The 20,327-nt window shown below is 44.1% G+C and overlaps 1 protein-coding gene across 1 annotated transcript in view; it reads right to left on the minus strand.

Annotated features, from left to right (window-relative positions):
- Positions 1-11,787, minus strand: part of LOC136367602 (cytoplasmic polyadenylation element-binding protein 4) — a 175,435-nt gene extending 163,648 nt beyond the window's left edge. Inside the window, exons 1-2 of the mRNA XM_066329367.1 lie at positions 9,202-11,787; positions 272-353 (exon numbers count right to left, since the gene is read on the minus strand). Coding sequence (XP_066185464.1) covers positions 272-353; positions 9,202-10,323 — 1,204 coding nt within the window. The 5' untranslated portion in view covers positions 10,324-11,787. The remainder of the gene's footprint in view (positions 1-271; positions 354-9,201) is intronic.
- Positions 11,788-20,327: the final 8,540 nt, after the last annotated feature.

Below are 20,327 nucleotides of genomic sequence, written 5' to 3' on the forward strand. Positions count from 1 at the left end.
AAAGTTACTTCTTGCTGAGCTGCACAAGACTCCTGAAGCTGATCAAAAGCCCAGGCAAATAACACAACAGGTCAGCCTGTGTTTGTGTTCTGCACTGCTCTGGACAGGGACCCTCAAGTGCTGTAACAGCTCCATTCACACAACTGAAAAAAGCCCTCAGGTGCACGAGGTAAATTCACTTTTCCCACCCAAAACTGCAGTCTCTTATTTTCAGTGAGCCCCTCTCCCCAGTTATTTACTGCAAGAAAAAATAGTCTCTGTCTAAATTTACCTTTCAGTGAATCATTTTCAGCCCTCATTATGTCAATTAGGGAGTTCTCCAGTGAGTGCATGTCAAAAGTCCTCGTGCGATCCTGCAAGCAAACACAAACAGAGCCAGGGTTAAACACCTGAAACACAAAAACTCCCGTTTTCTTCCACATAACCACAGCAGAATGAAGCAAAAATCGTATCCCAAAGGATAGAGGAGCATTAAAAATGTCCTCTGACAGAGGAAATATTAAAAATGACAATATTATTAAATATGAATCTGATCTGTAATAATCTAATCGTAACCAATGAAGTGCAATACCAACTATTTCTCCTTCCTATTAACCAAAGCCATCATTTAACACATGCACAGGTCAGACTTTCTCAACCAAACAACAAATTCCATGTCACACAAATCTGATGTTATAGAAGCAAAACATGTAAAACACCCTGGCACTGCTTTAATTTAACTGGCAAATTCAGAATAACTGAAATTTCTTGTAACCTCTGAAATCTTTACAATATCATAGAAGGGCCCAAAGGGAGGCAAAAATCCCTCGAATTCCCAATGTTATTCACATACCCACGCTTTCTGTGTATTTGTGCATTTGGACTTGGGATAGAATTTTATACAATTACATCAATCCACGCTGATTTTGATTGTTTCCTGTCCAAGAAGCTCTCAACCATCAGCTCTAAAGATTTGATTTCATTCCTGTTCTAAGGAATCCCCTCTGAACTGAGCTCAAGCATCGGGAAGTCTCTGTGCAAACAAGAAAGAGGAACGTGAGCAATTCAGGACATTTTTGCTCTTGACTCCTTCCCCACAACTCTTGTTATTCCAGTGTGTTTTTTGTCCCTAACACTGGCTGTGAAGCTGAAATTTCTCCAAAGCACACACATCCAGCTTGGAATATTTTTTAAAAGCAGTGGTGAGTTATAAAGCGCTTTATTTCCGTGCTGATTGTGTGTTACAAGGGCCGTTCCTGATTCCTCTGATCCCTCGCTCTGGACTTTAAATACCTCAGACTATTCCAAGAGCAGGAACTCACCAGCTCCTGATCCATTTCCAAGTTGTAAATTACATTCTGATCACTAAAAAATACCATTTTTCAATCGAATTTCCTGGTATTTTTCCTCTCCTCAGAACAGTTTATTACTGAGACAGAACAGGCCACATATTCCAACCCGGATGTGCCGTGTCTCAAATAGCATTAAAAAGGCCAGAGTTTGGAACCAGTTCCTTTATTAAGTCGAGCAAATATCAAATTTGCTATAAAAAGCACAGCACTGCCCTGTCTCCCCACAGGATTGATTTCCGTGGTCATTTTTTTATTACAAGATAATTGAGGCACCTTAGAGAGACTATCAGGAGCATTTAAATTCTGAAATTTTGTGCTTTTCTTTCACCTATTTCCTGGAGTTTTCTGCCTCTCCTAGCAGGGTTAATTTATTGGTTTGGTTTAAACATTGCTACTTCTTACCTATTTCAAAGCCTGGTTACATTAGAATCCCTTGGCAGGAGTGAGCACAAGCCCTGGGGTTTTGGATCCATTAGGATCCAACAGTTGAGTAACTCAGGAATGCAGATTAAAAAGCAACTTCTGCATTTCCAGCAGTCCTCACAAAATGACAAAAATAGCTTAAAACACAGGTGGGAGCATTTACTGGAAACCTGATGTCCCTCAGCAGCTTCTCCTTCCTGAATTCTGCTGTTAACCTCAAGCCCACCCCATGAACAGCTACGAAACTCTAATTTTACAAAGTGCAGAACCTCGGTAAATCCAAATCTTGGTGGGATTGTGGCACTTCACATTTCAGGTGTCTGAGAGACACAAAGGAAGTGACCCAGGCCAAGTAATTCCCAGTTTATTGTGCTGAGCACCTGAGCCTGAAGCAAGTCTCTTCTCTCTAAAATATCTGTTTTATGTTGGCTTGAGCTGTGGTAACAAAGGGTTTGCTGCAATGCTGATTTTTAATATTCAGAATAGAGAATTTAAACATTTGAAGGGGGGAAAAATGGAATTGAACTGGTTGGCTCACAGGGAAGCACAAAGGAAGCTTTTGGTGTTGAGGAATTTATTTTGATTTTTCAAGTGAACCACCAGCTGTCCCTTTTTTAGGGTGAGGTCCATAAGCTGCAAATCACACTGCAAACACTTGAAAACACAACCCTGCAGAGTGACCCACAGGATTAACTGGTGCTATTCCCACCTGCAGCTACCAGCAATCCCAGAAAAAGCAGGAATGGGATATAAAAGGAAGATAAAAAACTTGGGATATAAAAGGAAGACTGTGTACATCTACCCACTGAAAAGACGTCACTCCTAAATAAACATCAGCCAAGATGCCAAGCTCAGCTGGGTCACAGGTTTGCACAGTGCTTATTATTAAAAAATTCCATTAGTTTAGTTGGTTATTTGCCCTGGCAGGTTGTACACTACTAGAGAAAGTCACCAGTGGAGAATTTGAAATTTGGGGATTTTTTTTATACAAATTTAAGTCCTTTTTATAGTGAAACCCCTTTGAAAAGAGCAGCACAGATTTCATCAGGCTTATCTTCCAAGACCTTTTAGCAGCACCACATCTGAAATATATCCATTTTTTCTGTGCATCTAAAGAAAAAATGAAAGGCTGGTGAAGGTTAGTGGGAGTGGCCAACCCCCTGAAGAAATGCCTAACTCTGCATTTCATCCCAGAAGATCAAAAATATCTCTAATAATCAAGATATTGATCACAAACCGGTAACTAAATGTGAGCTTTCCTCAGATACATATTACTTATAAAGCATATAAACCATGCTGAAGTTAGGGGGAAAAAAAAGTTTTCTTTGAAAGATTTCATGTAGAGAGAATTAATAACAATATGGTGACGGTTTTAATGAAGCAATTCACAAAGTTACAGTGCTTTTGGAGCTGGATTGCTACTGCACACTTATTTATTTAGAAAGAAAATAGACAGGGGCAATGATTACCCTGGACTAAAGCAGAGTATGGACAATTCAAGTGACAAAATGTGGCAACCACAGCCTGATATTATTAACCTGGATTCCAAAAGAACTTGGCTTTACACCAGTTTGTTTAGGACATCTAAAAATGTTGCTTTATCAGAAGGCTCAAAGGCTACACAATTTTATCCTTGGGAAACAGAACTGAAGCAGAAAGACATCAGGTAAACACGAGGCCACAATAAAAAAATGAACAAAAGAAAACCCAACCAAACAAGACACAAACCAAATTAAACAAACTAAAGCCACAAAACAACCAACAAGAAAAGAAATCAACCGGCAGTCTTAATATATGACTGTGTTGAAAATTTCAGCCAACATTTCAGAAGACAGTCATTAAACATCTTTTGGAATAAGCAGTGCTGTTTGAACAATGTGCAAGAGGTGACAGCCTGCAGATCTGCTGGAAAATGAGGTCTTGAGTCTGTAAATGTCCTACAAGAATCAACAAACCACTTCTGGACTCTACCTTGGCCACCTCTGCCTAAAAAAAATTAAATTCTAGTCCCTATTCCAACTTTATTTTTCGAAGTCCAAAGACATTTCATCCCAGAAAGAAAGTCCCTTGGTGCATAACATGTATGATAGACATGGGTCATCCTCCCATGCAAAAGAAATTCCACATGAATTTTTCCTGCACAGGAAGATCATACTTTGAATTTAAAAATCCCACACATGAATTCTCCTGTACATCAGAAAAATGCACATTTAATTTAACTGTTCATTCATCATACTTAATGTGCACCTCCAGCATTAGCATCACCTGAATAATTAAGATGCCAGAACCTGAGAGCACTTCCCAGGATGGGCCTCCCAGTGATAAGTCCCAAATTGCACCAAAAAACCCCAAAAATCAAGGTATGAACAAAAAACCCCAAAAATCAAGGTATGAACACTTGCTGGTGGCTGAGGCTGGGCCCAATCTCTGAAAATAAGATTGATCTGAAGTCCAAGGCATCAGTAATTATCCAAAAGATGTCATTGCATTAAGTAATTTATTGCTCAGTGTTTATGGAGTAGGTGTAGTCGTAAAAGTGGGATCTGTTTTAGACATTTAAATCTTTGTCAAAGCAGAACTTTTGTGCAAATCAAAAACCTCACAGCTACATTTGGACTTTAATTAGAGCAGGAGAAGCCTGAAACTTTCTGAACCCTTGTTACCATTTCCCACATTTCCAGAGTCACCTGTCACAGGCCCAGCAGAGGCAATATCATCATATTTATCATCATAAATACAAGTTGCACACTCCTTTTTCAATTGCAGCACAATTTTGGACTGGATTGTGCTTCTGGGGAAGCTTCTCCCCCTTCCCAGCACCCTGCAAAAATGCTGTATTCCAGCCCAGTACCCAGTGAATTAAAGGCTTTGAATAAACAGGTTTTTCCTGAAAGGATGTTGCTGTATTCTGCCCAGATCATCTTTTGTAGCTTCACCGGGGAACAAAAAGAAAAAGCTGGAAAAGTGAAGTGGCACAAACCACAAAGTTTAGTCCAACTTGAACTTTTTTAAGTGTTAGAAATGACAAACCTTTACTGGAAAGGTTTGTAACACGTGTGATACTATTTTAGCTGCCCATTAAGTTTATCATGTATCTTCCAGAAACGATTTTCCACCGTATCTCTGTGTTCTCACTCTTTGCTGGGCTGCTAAGTATACAGCTTTCAAAGGAAAATGCTTAATAAGAGTACTCCTTTTAATCTTAGGAAAAAAGACAAACATAATTCAAATAGCTTCTTAACAAAAGCTCTCTTTAAACAGAAACCCCGAGGTCAAAAACACACAGGAGGGCCAAAGCCCGAGTATTAACGTCAGTAGTAAGTTTATAAAACAAGAACAGTGTTAACTTCCACAGCACTTAACTTGTGCATGTCATACCACATTAGAGTGCTGCTAATCCCACAGATCAGTAGCTGTGGGGAACAGCACACAAAACACTAATTACTGCACAGCTGATGGAGTCGCAGGAAAATGGGAGAACAGGTTTAAAAAGCCCAACTTCAAGCATTTGCTCTGTTTTCACATGATACCTCGAAATGATCGGGAATAATTGCCGGTGCTAGAATAAAAAAAAATGAAATTCTGCAAAACAAATAAGCTCTTTTTGTGCAGCCAGCCATGGTGAGTTATGAAAAGGTTCCTCGAACCCAAATATTAAAATAAAGAGGAACAGGCAAAAGAAAATTTATTTGCCCTTCAAGAGGAAAGTTTGGCAAAAGCATTCAAGAGATTTTTTTTTTTTTTTTAATTCCAGTTCCCTGTGAATTTGTTTAATGCACTTATTAGATCAGGCCATTTCTATGGGCAAACAAACGCTGACGTCGAGGTCGGAATTCAAACACGTTTTGTAATCACGAATGTGTTTTCTCAAACATTCCATATCTGCCTGGGGGAAGAGCAAGTCTCCCTGGCACAGGCCCTGGCTGGATTTGGAAGGGGTTATATACCTGGAAACCAGCCACTGGGGAAGAAAGGAAAAAACATTTTGAACAAGTGGATACAATGAACCGCTCTCATGTACAAAATTCTTTGAAATGGGCAGTTATTTTCGAGCCCGATTCCAGGAAGAAACACAAATTCTTTTTAAGCATTTTTACAGAAAGCTGAGCACTGTTGCTTCACTCGCTTGTGCCTTCGGAGAGCCATTTAAAAAAAACCATCATCACGCACTGAAGATGAGATCTGGAAAGCTGGAAATGCCTATCAAAGCAAGATTTATGCATTGCATAACAGGCAGGATGTTCCACTCATGAGGAAGTGCAAGTACACAGCCAAAGGAAAGCCAAAACAATCTTGAAGGCAGCGCTGCCGTGAAACGCAATTACTGAGCACCGAGTTTGTCAGTGCTGCTGGGAGAGAAGGACAAGGGATTATTCTCAAAAATCACTGACTGGGTGAGGTGCCACAGTCACAGCCAAAGCATTTTCATCTATTAATTCGCAGGGAAGGCTGTGAGAGCCAAAAGACTCCGGTTTTTGGGGGGATTTTTTTTTGCTTTTTAATTTTAATTCAGGGACCATTTTTTCATTTGGAGACCATTTCCTTTTCAAACGAACACACAAAGAACAATGGCTTGTCTCTTTTCAAAAGATCTTTGAAGGGGGGAGCCTGCCCAGTGGCTAAAGCACAACATCAAAACTTAATTTCATTAACAGATCTGGTTAAGTCTTCTCCGACCTTGCTGCCAGTTCCATCCCCTGCAAGAGGTTCCTCCGGACACTTGGGAATTGCAGGAGACAGGATTCCAAATGGAAAACACTTAGAGCAGAGAGCACAGAGGGTTTGCAAGCAGCTCTCAGTGCCAAGGCAAGGCATCATCAAATTGCAACGTTATCAAAGTGATCACCACAGTATTTTCCTTTCATCTGCACCATTTGGAGCACCCATTTCAGGGAGGTTTGAAGGGAGCAGGAGTTCACGTCAGTGAATAGGGAAATTAGGCAATGCCACCCTCTCCAAAGAGGAAAAGAGCTCTTACTCCTGGTCACCCCAAGATTTCCATCAGAACACAGACACAATCCTGTGTGTCACCAAGCTCTGGAATAGACACGACCTTTGAGGAAAAGAAAAAAAAAAGTGATTCCCCAAATATTTGCAATTGCTGGTTTACATTTTGCCTTCTAAAGAAACTCATTTTCACTAGATTGCAGCACCACTTGTTAATGATTTAAGCAGCAAAACATAAATATTAAATGAAAGGGATTGTTGTATCAAATTACTCCATTATGTTGCTGCAGCAAAGACAGCTTTCAATTATTTCCTAAACAGGAATTTAAGAAGATTCCAGTAACAAAATAGCCTTGTCCAGTACATGATTGCATCAGCAAGGATACTTCAGGGGCACAGAGAGAGAGAGAAAAAGAGAGAGATGCATGAATACAAATATGTAATAAGCAAAATTCTGCTTTGAGTCGGGAAGAGAATCAGCAGAGTCAAGAAAAAAAAGAAAAATACACCAAAGGTAAAATTTTACATCATTTGTTTCCAGTGATTCAAAAACTCACTGTGCTTTCAACACTCAGCTAAAGTGACCAAAGGAGCTAAAGATTTTACACATAAGAAAAAAAAAAAAAAGTTGTAATAAGCAGTTGTCCAAGATGGCTTCAACATTAATCAGCATCTTTCGAGGGCTGCAGTGCTGAAGTCCTGAAGTCCTGCTCTGCTGCCCTGCCCATTTCCTCTCAGAAGTGATAGCCACAGACTGGAGAGCACTTCACTCCACACTTTCCTTTTCTTGGCATGAAGGAGTGTCAGACTCGGTCTTGACATGTACAGCTTCATCAGAGTGTTTATGTAAACAGACACCAACATGCTACACCAAAATGATTTCTTTACCATCATCAAACTCCTTGTGTCTGCTACTCCGTGTCTGGAACACCATCCAGAAGTCAAGGTTGACTTTGCCAGTTTCCTGAAATTTCCTTGATGCCAATCCAAGCACATTGCTGTGCCTGGGTGTATATTTGGGGCTCACACACAGCAGCAAGGACACACTTGATCTCATTCTGTCACTCTCAACATCAGCTACGTGTCAGGGTACAGAGTGAATCAAACCGTGAGCCAAGGCTCGCTGCAGTGAGGCTGAAAAAGGACCAGCTCCAGCTGGGTCCCTTTTCCTAATGGTTTCCCTGGATAAATTGGGTATGCTGGACACAGCTTCATTATACTCATTACAAATCCTGACATTAAAATCAATTATTACTCCGCATTCCAAATTTGGAAGGGCTCTACCTGATACTGAACCAGTCAGTAGCACTGCAGTGGAGGAAAAAAAAAAGGGCTCTAAAGGAAAGTTATTGCCAGCAGCTGCTGTGCTGTCAGCAGGGCCTGCACACCACCAAAAACCTGCAGTCTGCCAGGAACCCAACTATCCCCAAATCCACAAAGTCCCTCTTAAATGTATTTCTCTTTCTTTACATCACGAGACACACTGCACAGTTTGTATCTTTGAAATTGTGTTTAAGTAGGTCACCCCGGGGTTCTTGCAGCATGGCAAGAAATGCTGCAATCACGTTGAGAATTTTACTTTTGCCCTCATTTGAAGAGCTTGAAAAACAACCCTGGAAATGTAAAAGGAAAAAAAAAAAAAAAAAAAAGAACTCTTGGGTCTTTTAATTCACTCTAAAGGTATTTTCAAAAGGCACACACACACATAAAAGCTGGGTTGAACTGGTGGTCAGATGAAAAGGAGGGGACTTCTGGTTTAATTCCTACTGCAAATTAGGTTCAACATTATACAGTTCTTTTCAAATTCATAACAAGTCAGCCCAGAAGGAGAGGCTGAGCTGCCAGACAACCTGCCTCCTGCCAGGAGAAGGCCACAGCAAAATATAGGAGACCACCAACTGATCTCATCCACATCTATTTTTAGTGCTGATTTAATGGCCTGTAACCAAAAGTTGCTGCCATTCCTGAGGAGAGCAAACTGCACTGATTACCATTATTTGTCAAAAGCAAAGTTTCCCCCAAAAAAAGCTTCAAAAAATTAGGTTGCACTGCAAGCCCATGTGATACTGTAAAACCAAATACAATCACTCCATACTTTTTCTCTGATGTGGTACATTGCTGAATACTTTAAAAGGCCTCAGATCTCTCATACTCCACCAGGCACTTTTTTTTTTTTTCCCTTTTTCCTCTTTGTTGAAATACTTGACAGTGAATTTCTTCAGAGGCTATTTCTGTCTGTGTGTAAGTATTAAGCTGAAGCAAAGTGGCCAATACAGATGGCTGGTGGGCAATAGATATTTATGACCATCACTGTTAAAAAAACAACAAACCAAACCCATGAATCACAGCTTGGAGGATCATTCCCACTATGACATTTCGAGTTAGCCATATGGGGTTTTTTTTTCAGTTGCAAGCACAGAAATCCCACAACAACCAGGTCATTTTAATGCTCTTTGGGGGAGGATGTTTTTGTCTTATGGACACAACAGAGTGCGCTCACCTGAAAAGGAAAAATGTTGTCAGCCCTGTTCAAGCTGTCGTCCATCCAGGATTTGGGAGCGAAGGCCGAGCTGGGTCGTGCGTACTTCTGCAGCTGGATATGATTACTGGCAAAATTCTTCTTCAAGGGCGAGATGGAGTTCAAGGGGGTGATGCCTCCGTTGAGCCCGCGGCGGTGGTCCCGGCCCTGGGAGCCTCCCCAGCCGCCGTAGCCGCCGCCGCCGGGGCTCCAGGAGGACGGGGTGGGCGAGGGGCTTTGGTAGCTGCTCCAGGGAGAAGGCGGCTTGTTGAGATTGTTGGCCAAATGAGGCAACTGATTGAAAGCAGCATTTCTGTGTGTGAAGGGAGGAGGGTGAGGGCTCGCAGGAGACCTCCTCTGTTGCTGATGCTGATTGTGATGATGCTGGAAATGGGGGTGATGAGGGTGGTGCTGAGAGAGGGGTCCGATCTGGGGGGAAAAGCTACCGCCAAAGCCAGGGCTGACGTGATGGGGGAAATTCTGAAACAGCAGAGCACCATTGTTAGCTGAGGCAGTAGGGACCCCTCCCTGGTGGAAAAAACTTGCATCTTCATTGATTATTGTAGAAGAAGAAGGAGCAATAGCTGCAGACCAGTTACTAAAACCAGTCAGAGAAGACGCGGTGGATGTCAAGGGCTGTGTCGAAGTACCGAGCCCCGAAGCCTCTTGGTAATCAAATCCTGTTAAAACCGGCGATTCTATTCTTATTTTCTCCTTTCCATTGCCGTTCTCCGAAGAATTATCGCCCTGGTTCTCTTCAGTTTTAGCTTTCTCGGGTTCAGAGAGCATGCCTGCTTCCTGACTTTGACCAGGGGAAAGCTGCTGTTTTTCTAGGGACTCTTGCTTTTCCTGTTGCTGAGCTTTAGATTTTTCTGACCCCAGAATCTCATCCTGAATATTATGGGCAGCTGGAGCAGGAAAGAGCCAAGCTGACCCAGCACTACTGCCATTGGCAGCTGTGTTATTATTTATAAAAGCAGCAGGGCTGGGGGTTGCATTTTGATGATGGTGTGGAGGCTGCAGATGTGGATGAAATCTGACTGGAAAAGCTGACTTATTTCCAGTGTTGTTTTGCACTAACACTCCAAACCCGTAATCCCCCATTTATTATATTTAGGGTTTGAATCCTCCCTGTAAGAACAAGTCGATGTTTAGTGTTTAGCTTGTCCTCTCGTGAGGCAAGATTAGCAAGTATCCTGATTTTCGCTAGATATTCCAGTGTCTCCCTCCACGCTATTGATTTCAGATTTGGATAAAGATGTTTGCTTTTTTTTTTTTTGTTTGTTTGTTTTTTGCAAAAGATAGATCTCTTCGACTATTTCAACGTGTTAATTTCTGTCCGTTTCCTTCCTTTGGCCAGGAGGAAGGGAAAAATAAATCTTTGGTTCACAAAATAAGAGGTTTCCTTTTTCTAAAGGAAATGCACAGCAATGAGAGAAGAAGCTTCTGGGAAATAAAGAGATTCTAACTATCCTGTTTTTTTCCTCCTCAGCAGCCTTGACTCGCCCATAAATGAGTTAAGAGGGAAGAAAAAAGAAAATACAATGACGTCTGGTCCCTCAACCCCTTGGCAGCAAAAAATAGATTTAAATCTGGAATAATTTAATACATCTCTATAATCTAATATATATTTGTGTCCTGTTCAAAAAGAGTCTTTGCTGTGGACAAGGGAAAAATTTACCTCAGGATCTCAGCATTCAGAAGGGTGAAGTGGGGGAGTGAGTTGCAGAAGAGGCTTTTATCCCGTGCTGCTGGGTTTAACCTATTATATTTAGCAATAATATACACCGTGTGTGTGTGCGTGTGTGGTTGTTTAAAGGGGTAAGATCTTATCTCAGGAAATCAGTATTCTCTGTGTGTTGGGTGGGGAGTGAGTTGTGCAGGAGAAGGGTGGATTCTTGATGCTGCTCCTTCTGGGCTGGGTTTCTGAGCTCGCCAGACTCGCTTATTTACGATCCAATATTTGCGTGTCCTTCATACGAGTCCTGGCTGTCCGAGGAGGAAGGGTTTCATCTCAGAAATCAGCGTTCACCGTTCGGGAAAGGGAAGGGAGGGGACAGCGAGTTGTGCAGGAGGAAGGGGAAGGAGGTTTTTTTTCCTCTCTCTCTCTCTCTCTGCGCTGCCGGGAGGGTGTTTTGCGGTGCGGGGCTCGCCTCCTTCCCCGGGAATCGCGGCTCCCGCAGCGCAGCGAGCCCCCGGAACGCGCTCCCCGCTCAGGCTCTGGGCATCCAGCGGGGCCGGGCTCCGTGCGCCCCGCGCGTCCCCCGCCCTCACGGAGCCGGGCAAGGCAGGAGGGGTTTTACCTCAGCAGCGCAGCAGCCTCCGGCAGGGAGGGGAAGGCGCGGCCGGCCGGGCTCCTCTCTCCCCCATGGAAGGTGTTTAAGCGGCTCTCCCGGCGCGGTCGGGGCGGGCTCTGTGTCGGGGCGCAGCGCTCGGGGCTCCGGCGGCGGCTCGGGGCGCTCCCTGCCCTGCGGCGGCTCTGCTGGGCTGCGGCCGGGCCGTGCCCCTCATGTACCGGCCGCACCGGGGGGGGGGTTTGTTCTCCGCGGGCTTCTCCGCTCGGGAAGGACGAGGCGATGGACGGCTTTCGTTAGCCGGCGACGCGTCCCCGGCGCGCGGCCCCCGCCTGGTTTGCGCGTCTTTTTCCGCGTGTTCTTTTTGCTTCCCCGCCCCCCACCCCCCCGGCGGCCGCCGCAGCCGGTGCCTCGCTGGTCCCCGCGCGGCCGCTGCCCAGCCCGTGCCGCCCGGACCGAGCGGCCGCACCAAATGACAACCAGCTGGCGGGGGCCGCGCGGCGCTTCCGGGGCGGCGGCGGCCGCGCCCCCGGCCCGCCCCCGGCGCCGGCTCCGGCTCCGCCCGGCGCCGCGCCGCCATCTTTGGTGCGGGCAGGGAGTCCCCGGCCGGGGCCGCCACCCCGGGGCTGGGCGCGCACCGCCCGCGGCGCCGCCGCCATCTTAGGTGTGGGCGGGAGGTCAGGCGGATGCCGGCGGCGCCGCCATCTTGGAGTGAGGAGCGCGGCGGCCGCCATGTTTGTGCAGGGCAGGGCGTCACCTGTCAGTGTCAGCGCCCGGTGTCACTGACAGCGGCCGCGCTCCGCTGCCACGGTAAAGAGCTTCTCGTTCCAGCCCCGCCGCCGGCAGGGACATCTTCCGCTATCCCAACTTGCTCCAAGCCCCGTCCAACCTGGTCTTGGACACCTCCAGGGATGGGGCAGCCACAGCTTCTCTGGGCGCCTCTCAGCACCCTCACAGCGAAGGATTTCTTCCGTACACGCAACCTCAGGAGTCCGAGGGCAAGCATCAAAAAGTCTGTCTACTACAGATCTTGTTTATAGGCTACTTCATTTTGGGGAGGGATGCTGTTTATGGCACGCCAACCAGATTACAATGCGCAAATGAAAATATAGTTCAGAAATTAATATCAAAATATATTGACAGTAAAATAGTATTATGTAAGTACACCATGAGAAAAATCAAGTTCAAAAGGAAACATGCAGAGACATTTCCTCAAAAGTTTTCCTTTATTAGAGGGCTGTCCTCTACTTGCTCCAAGACTCTTTCTCAGACACATGACTGTAATTTGGATGCTACTTTTACCGAACTCGGTATTTCCCCACAGTTTTGTTGAATAAACTTCTTCTTCGCAATCACAGACACCTTGTTTCTATGTGTGAAAGGGGCCTTGTTTGCATATGGTGGAAACAACATTGTGAAAATGTAATTCCTGAGTTATAATTTCCCCTTTTGTTTACTGCTTGCAACTTCTGTGAGCCCATCTGATACTGAGCATTATTTTCCTCTGTATTTTTCTAGTCATAATGTTATTATCATCATACGGTTTAGGGTTAATAGGCACTTCTGTCCCAATGCCACGGACCTGGCTCCAGCAGCAGATTGCTGTTGCATGAATAGTTTGGGAAAGACTGAGTAGATGGCCTTAATTTAATTTCAGGCACACCCTTGCAGCGCATTAGGGTAGATGCAGATGGATTGGAGTGATACGAGCAGAATTTCTAAAATCTGACTTTTCCTGACAAACGTCGTTTGCTGAAACTGTGGGAGGTTCCTCAAGGGCCAGTGTTGGGATGGTTCAGCTGCCCAGCAGGATTCGTGGCTGTTTACTCAACCTCTTGGAGAAAAAATGCCTGACCAAGATGCAGGGTTTAGTTACCAAGAAGAATAAATTGCTGAAGAAAGTCAGGATTGTCTATAAATAAGTGATTTAACCACCTGTGAGGAAATTCTCGCTTCGCTGGCTGGATGATGTAAAGAGAGTCTCAGAGAATACAAAGGACGACAGTGTCACAGAGTCACAGATGGTTTGTGTTGGAAGAGACCTTAAAGATAATCCAGTTCCAACCCCTACCATGACAGAGGCACCTTCCACTGGTCCAGGTTGCTTCAGTTTTTTTAATCACTCAATCCATAAACTCAAATCCCTGTAGAGTCCAATTAACCCCTTTGGCACATTGATTTTGCTGTAGTTTATGCCATGACATAACTTTTGGAATTTGGAACACAAGATTCAAATAATTAGTAAACCTTCACCACAACAGTAAATATTCAAGACGTTTGAAATGGGAGGGAAAGGGGAGAGTTCTCTCAGTAGCATTTGCTCACACACAGTGGTGAGATTCATGCCCAGATTTGCTGCCACATCCACCAAATCCACCTGCAGCTCAGTCCTGATGTATCCAACACTTTTCACCTGAAAGCGGTTTCAGTCTCAATGACACTTGAAGTACTTTAAGTCACCACGGTACCTTTTGCTAATCACCATCAGCATCTAATGGATTCATTTCTGGAAGCACTTTAACTCTTCTGGGTTCCTCGGAGGAGAGGATTCCTCTGGCCACTCCAGCTGCCGTCATTAGGCAGCTTTAGCTGGCAACTGCCAATGGCTCTGTGCTCTACCCAGGCTCCCCCCAGCATCAATCCCCAGGATCACAAACCCCTTAACAACCTCTTCACTGCGAGACTAAACCACAAGTGGGAACATATTGCTCTCCTCTGAGGATTAGATTTCTTAGCCTGCTTTTATTCTGCCAGTCTCGCTGTGAATGTCACATAATAAGTGCTTGACCGTGACTCAGGTCACAGGAAAAGCTGAACTGGTGTGGAGAAATCCGTGTGCTTGCTTTTGCTCAGTTAGAAACAACCCTGAGGTCTGTGGTTTGCTCAGCCTTTCAGTGCCCCGCATCCAGTGAAACACAGCAAAGGGGAACATCTTCAGTGTTCTCAGGTGTGCTCAGAAGGCTGCGTGCCTCGCAAGAGGTGGAATTTCTAACGATAATTCAGTAGGATAAGCTGACAGATAAACTGAACCTGAAAGCAAGTGGGATCCCCGGGAAGCAGCTCTCCAGCTCAGTCACACGGCTCATCCTGGCAGAGCAGATGTGCCATTTGTGATACGCTCCCAGTGTTATCAAATCAAGGTCCCATTGAGCGAAGAAGTGAAAGGACTTGGAGGAGCTGAGAAGGAACTCCTTGTGAAAATGCCTTGCCAGCAACCCTCTCTTTTTTAAATCAAAGCACTGCCAGCTCTCAGGCATCTGCTGGTTGCAGCTGTCACAGTGTCATCCGGAGGGAAAGGTGAGCCCTCCGTGACTCAACACCCGAACGTCAAACACTGACACTGCTCACGCTGCAGAAACATCAGATTGCTGCATCTGTTTCACGCTGTTGGTGGGGAAACAGAGAATTCAAGTCTCATTTAAGTCATCTTCTGCTTTAGAAGAAAAGGAGCAGAAAGAGGATAAGAGTCTCTTTTTTAAGGGCAGAATTCTCAGTTGTTTCTTACGTCTCAAAAACTGTAACTGATGTTTTCTTGAATGTCAAAAGACCTATTAGGATGTTCAGATCTCCAGTTTTATACTGAACGTTGTTGCTGTGTCTTATCCACCCAACAGCATATTAACACAGTTTAGTAAATCAAATTTAAAGTCAAAATGAACGCTATACTTACAGCCCAGGGAGGATGCAGTGGGATATATTAAAATTCAAGGGGATCATTTATGGGGTTGTTAGTCACTCAGATGTTCCTCCACATTCCTTTAGGTCTGGTGTATCATAGAAGACACAGGACTTGCTCACATTCAATGGTAATAAAAGCAGCCAACAGACCTGAAAAGCTGCATCAACATTTTATCCTAAACAATTGCTCCAGGAAGGCTGAGCTAAAAACCCCAGGCAAGCTGTCAGTAGCTAATATTAGCCTACACATACAGAAAATTTTTTAATTCCAGAGCAGTTTCCAAAGACTGCAGAAAATGTTCTCTAGACTGCGGAGAAAACCCAACAGTTAATTTTTTTTTTTTTTTGTGCTGATGCAGCTGCAACTGCTGTTTGCTAGATCCTATCTCAGCTTGGCCATTGCAATATCAACGTATGATTTTATAAACCCTTTAACTCTTGTGTAAAGCACATTATACATGCTAATGGCTTCATTTGACTAAGCCAGCTTCGTCATTTTGCTGCAGCTGGGTGAAGGTACTATATATTGATATACCCTCATATGTTAAGCAACCCTTTAATGGAGCACATTGCCTTGGAGTCTACAGTCTTTATGAAAAAAAATTCTTATCACTGCCCAGAGAACTATTTTGTGTGCAGTAATTATGTAATATTAATGAACATTATTACATACAACTATATTCTAGCCCTGTTCTTTGTATGGCATGTACTTTAGAATGACCTGACACTGCAAAAATGCCTCTAGCTTCCATGGCTCATGTAAAATACAATAAATACATAAATAATTGAGAAGAGGAAATAGGTAGTGTTGCAAAGGCTGTGGTGTTCTTACCACTGCACTTCAAAATCCGTCGATGTGACCTTTGCAAATGCACTTTTCTTCTTTCATTTAAGGACAACACTTCCTTGAGCTGGACAAAAAAAAAAAAAAAATCCATACAGGCACAGAGTTTTAAATATGACAACTCACTTTGTAATCTCATTTCTGAAATTGTAGAAGGAAAGAAGCACCCAGAGGATGAGCCAGGACAGCGTGTCCAGGGACACCACCAGAGGCACCTGGGAAGTGATGGCCATCCAGTGAATTCCATGGGACAGAAGCTGTTTATCCCTTGGAGACTGAGCTTCTCAATCTCTTGGAGTTTGGAAGTTTTTTTTCCCCCACTTCTCAGATAAATAACTGCTTATTTAATTCCTCGTAATAAAGGAGGAATGCAAGGCTGTGTCAGGGGCCGATTAGTCAGGGCTTGCAAAGTACTCTGGCGCTGAATATAATTTTTACTGCAACTTGGTGACACCTTCATTTCTCAAAGTAAGATTTCATAGTCTGCTCATTTACAAAGTGGGCTAGTGCCTTTGGGTATTTGGGAAGGGCAAAAAGACAAATTGAAAAGCATCAAATCATTTAATTTCAAAGTGCATGAAGCGCACGCCTTCCAATTTTCTGACTAAAATGTTCGTTGGCTTTTTCCAAAGAGGTTTATATTCAGGGCACAGAAATAGTTTGTGGATTTTAGATTCCTGAAATACTTAACAATGTTATTCAGGGGAAAAAAAACCACAGGCTTCTTGTCCTAAAAAACCCAGATTCACGTGCAAAGTGTTAATGAACCCAAGTGACAGCTTAAGAATAAAAATAGCATAACCCTCCCTTCCCCCCCAAACGGTAGCTAATCAAACATTTTCTAGAACAGAATTTCTGACTAGTCTGGGATATCATAATAAAAAGAAAGCAAAAAGAACAGTATTAGGAGTCCAATTCAGAGAGACTGACATGAGGTTGGCCTTGTTTTCCACCTGGGAGCCACAGCACCTCCAGCCCCTGGATCTCCTGGCTCCTCTTGGAGCACTGCTTGCTGGAATCTGTAGTCTCCAGGCTGCATCTCCATTATTAAACAGGAGAGCAGTGGTAATCTGCTCCATTTTAGGCAAATTAAGTGCAGCTCTCTGGCTCCTGGCACATTCCCACCGCGGCCCTGAGATGAGTGTAATTCCACAAAATCCGCAAGATTCCGAACCCACGACTGCCACTGTTCCCCCTTCCCGTGCCTTGCAGGTAATGGGAAGTCCTTTGCCTGGGCTCCTTGAAGGGAACAAAGATATTCTGGCTGAGTTTAATGAATATTGGGTTTCTGTGTGCTGAGGGAACCAGTTCAGGAGTGCCTTCCAATTTTCCCTCGGAGTTCCTTACCTGATGGGTTTCATGTCACATTTCTGCTGCCGAGGGAAGGGGGGGGATGTTGCATATTCCGTGTTCCCCTCCTCATGCCTTGCAGGGGGAACAGGGTGTGTTTCCTCAGAATAGAATGAACTCGTGCTTTCCAATTTTTCCCCATGTTAGGAAATAGGTCCTGTCTCATTACTGGTGACAGCACATATTGGTAGGTCATAGAGCAAAGGGAGAGCCTTGCGTAGAACAGCTGGGGCCCAGAGCCAGAAATCTCATTAAAGTAAGCTGCTGCTATTTCCAGCCTGTAATAGAGCTTTGGAGCTTGATTATATTCAGTGAAAGCAGGTCATTACAAACACACTGCTTTTTGCATATTATCTAAATTGAAATAATAATATGTTCTCTCCTTTCATGTGCTATATTGATAAATCCCAACTTATGAATGAAACATGTTGATTAGTTAGTTAAAAATAATTAGTTCCGTATTATGCCTCCAAGTTTAAGGCTTGATTAGTGCAAACAAATAACTTTTCTTGATAATAAGTCATTTACAGAGTATTCTCTTAAGTGGAGCACACAGGCATAAAAACAATCTGCAGCAGTAAATTGTGTTATTTGTTCTCTTTTTCCTCTTTGACTTCAAATGCAACAGTACTTTTAGAACTTGAGAGACACAATATCTATATGCAGATTCTGATCTCAGCAACAACTGCTGCAGAGCTGCTCTGGTGTTATTTGATGGTGGCAGAGCACCAGATAAGAATGTGACCCATTAACGTTCTTTGATTCAGCCTTTCTGGCCACCTAGCCCCAAAAGAAGAACAATTATTTTTTCCAGTGACTCAGAATATCGCGCTCTTATTAACTGACATTTAAATATCCTGATATTTGCATCAGAAGTGAGCTAATGAGTGGATTTCCTGAGCAGTGGAAGTTCTTTTGAAGGAAAACAAAACCCTGCATGAACATTTTTTTCTAGTCATCAGTTCACTGAAGCCAGCGCTATTGAACAATGTTCCTAAAGCTTAAACCCCTTCCTGAATATGAACATTTTCCTGAACCAAGGCTTAGGGCCATCATAAAATATTTTTTTTTAGCTCCCCATCGGGTTTTTCTCACATAGGCCAAAGATGGGTCCAGAACTGTGCACAGGAGACATCCCTTAAAGAAAAGGACCTTAAACCTTGGCAGGATTATGGCATAAATACTGCAATAAAATTAGATAAGGTCCTGAAAAAAAGCCTCGACTCTGTTGATACTGCTGTCTGTGCTGCTGCTCCCACCTACAGAGCCTCTCTGATGGAAAGTTATGGCTCTCAATTATCACTGTGAAAATCCAGCCCTATTTTGGGAGTGCTCATAACTTCGAGCAGTCGTCGAGGTGTGGGAGTTTGACGGCGTTGTTGGAGAATAACAACCTTCGTGTTGAGGCGCTGAGGCATGACGAGCCTGCAGGAGGCAAATAATCCACCTCTGTAGAGCACTTTGCTCAAACTCTTCCCTTCCTGGTTAACAGGAAAACTTGCAAAGCCCAAAAGAAGACCAAACCTGTCACTCCAGGCTGCCCAGGAAGGGAATTAACCTAAAGGCAGCAATTGTGGTCTCAGCAGATGACACTGAGACCATCAGTTTTCCAGCTCCACATAATCTCCAGACAGCCGTGAGGTGGAAAAGGCTGGATCTCGAGTCTTTTGTGAAAGAACTGAGGTGACTTACTGGTTAAAAACTCCTCAATCCTCCCCAGTCCTCTCAGAGGGCACTTACTGAGAAATGGTAATGGTTTACAGTCTCAGAGTGCTTTTAGTGCACTCAGTGTCAGGAAAAATGGCATTAACCCACTCCCCTCCCCGTATTCTGGACCTGCTTCTCAATGCTAATCAGGAATAATTTCACTGAAGTGAAGGGAGTTATACAAGACCTGTGTGAAAGTGGAATCAAATCCATGTATCGTACATTTAAGATTCCTGGCAAAATATGCTCTATTTACTTGAGGAAATTAAAACATTTCAGAGTCTGGATGATTTAAGGGCTATGTTCTTACTTCCTAGAAATTAGAACAGTACCTCATGTAATCAATAAATGTATAAAACTGTCTGAAATGCAAGCATTGCAGAGGTCAGGAGTGGAAAAAACACAGCTGAAATCACTTTACATGACATGCTGGAAAAGCAACATTATTTTTACCAACAGCACAAGGAAACCATTGCAAAAGGCAAGAAACTGATCGAATGGTATGGCAAAGAGCATTTGTTTGATAAAGTCAATTTTGCCACTTCCATGGCAACTAAAACACGAAATTAGACTGTTCAGGGAAGCACTTTGGTTCCAACCTCCTTTGAACTTGAAGAAATTTTGGAAAAAAAAGCCCTTGGGTTGGGCCCATCTGTGTGGGAAACACCACACTGCATTCACAGCACAGCAGCAGAGTTATTTTCACATCAGATCACAAGCACCAGGCAGGGTGGGCTGTGTTCTCTCCTCCGTGGCCTGGAATAGAAATTACTCAGTTCCACGTGAAGCCTTTCCAGTGTCTTCCACAAGAAGCAGCTCCATTAAGACCAACAAAAGTGCTGATTCTGCAAAAGGGGTGCTGCAGCTCCTCCAGGAGAGCTGTAGGACAGAAATGGGCTCTTAAACATGTGGAGAGTCACTCAGCTCCCACCCTCAAACATGAAAGAGCTGCTTGAGGAGGTTTTGTGCAAGCACAGAATATCCTGAGCTGGAAGAGATTCACAGGGATCATCCAGTGCAGCTCCTGGCCCTGCCCAGATCCCAAAATCCCACCCTGGGCATCCCTGGGGCGCTGTCCCAGCTCTCCTGGAGCTCTGGCAGCCTCATGCCCATTCCCTGGGGAGCCTGGGCAGTGCCAGCACCCTCTGGGGGAAGAACCTTCCCCAAAATCCAACCTGAACCTGCCCTGGCACAGCTCCAGCCCTGTCCTGGGTCCTGTCCCTGTCACAGGAGCA

This window comes from Sylvia atricapilla, chromosome 14 (genome assembly GCF_009819655.1).
Source record: "Sylvia atricapilla isolate bSylAtr1 chromosome 14, bSylAtr1.pri, whole genome shotgun sequence".
Taxonomy (NCBI): domain Eukaryota; kingdom Metazoa; phylum Chordata; class Aves; order Passeriformes; family Sylviidae; genus Sylvia; species Sylvia atricapilla.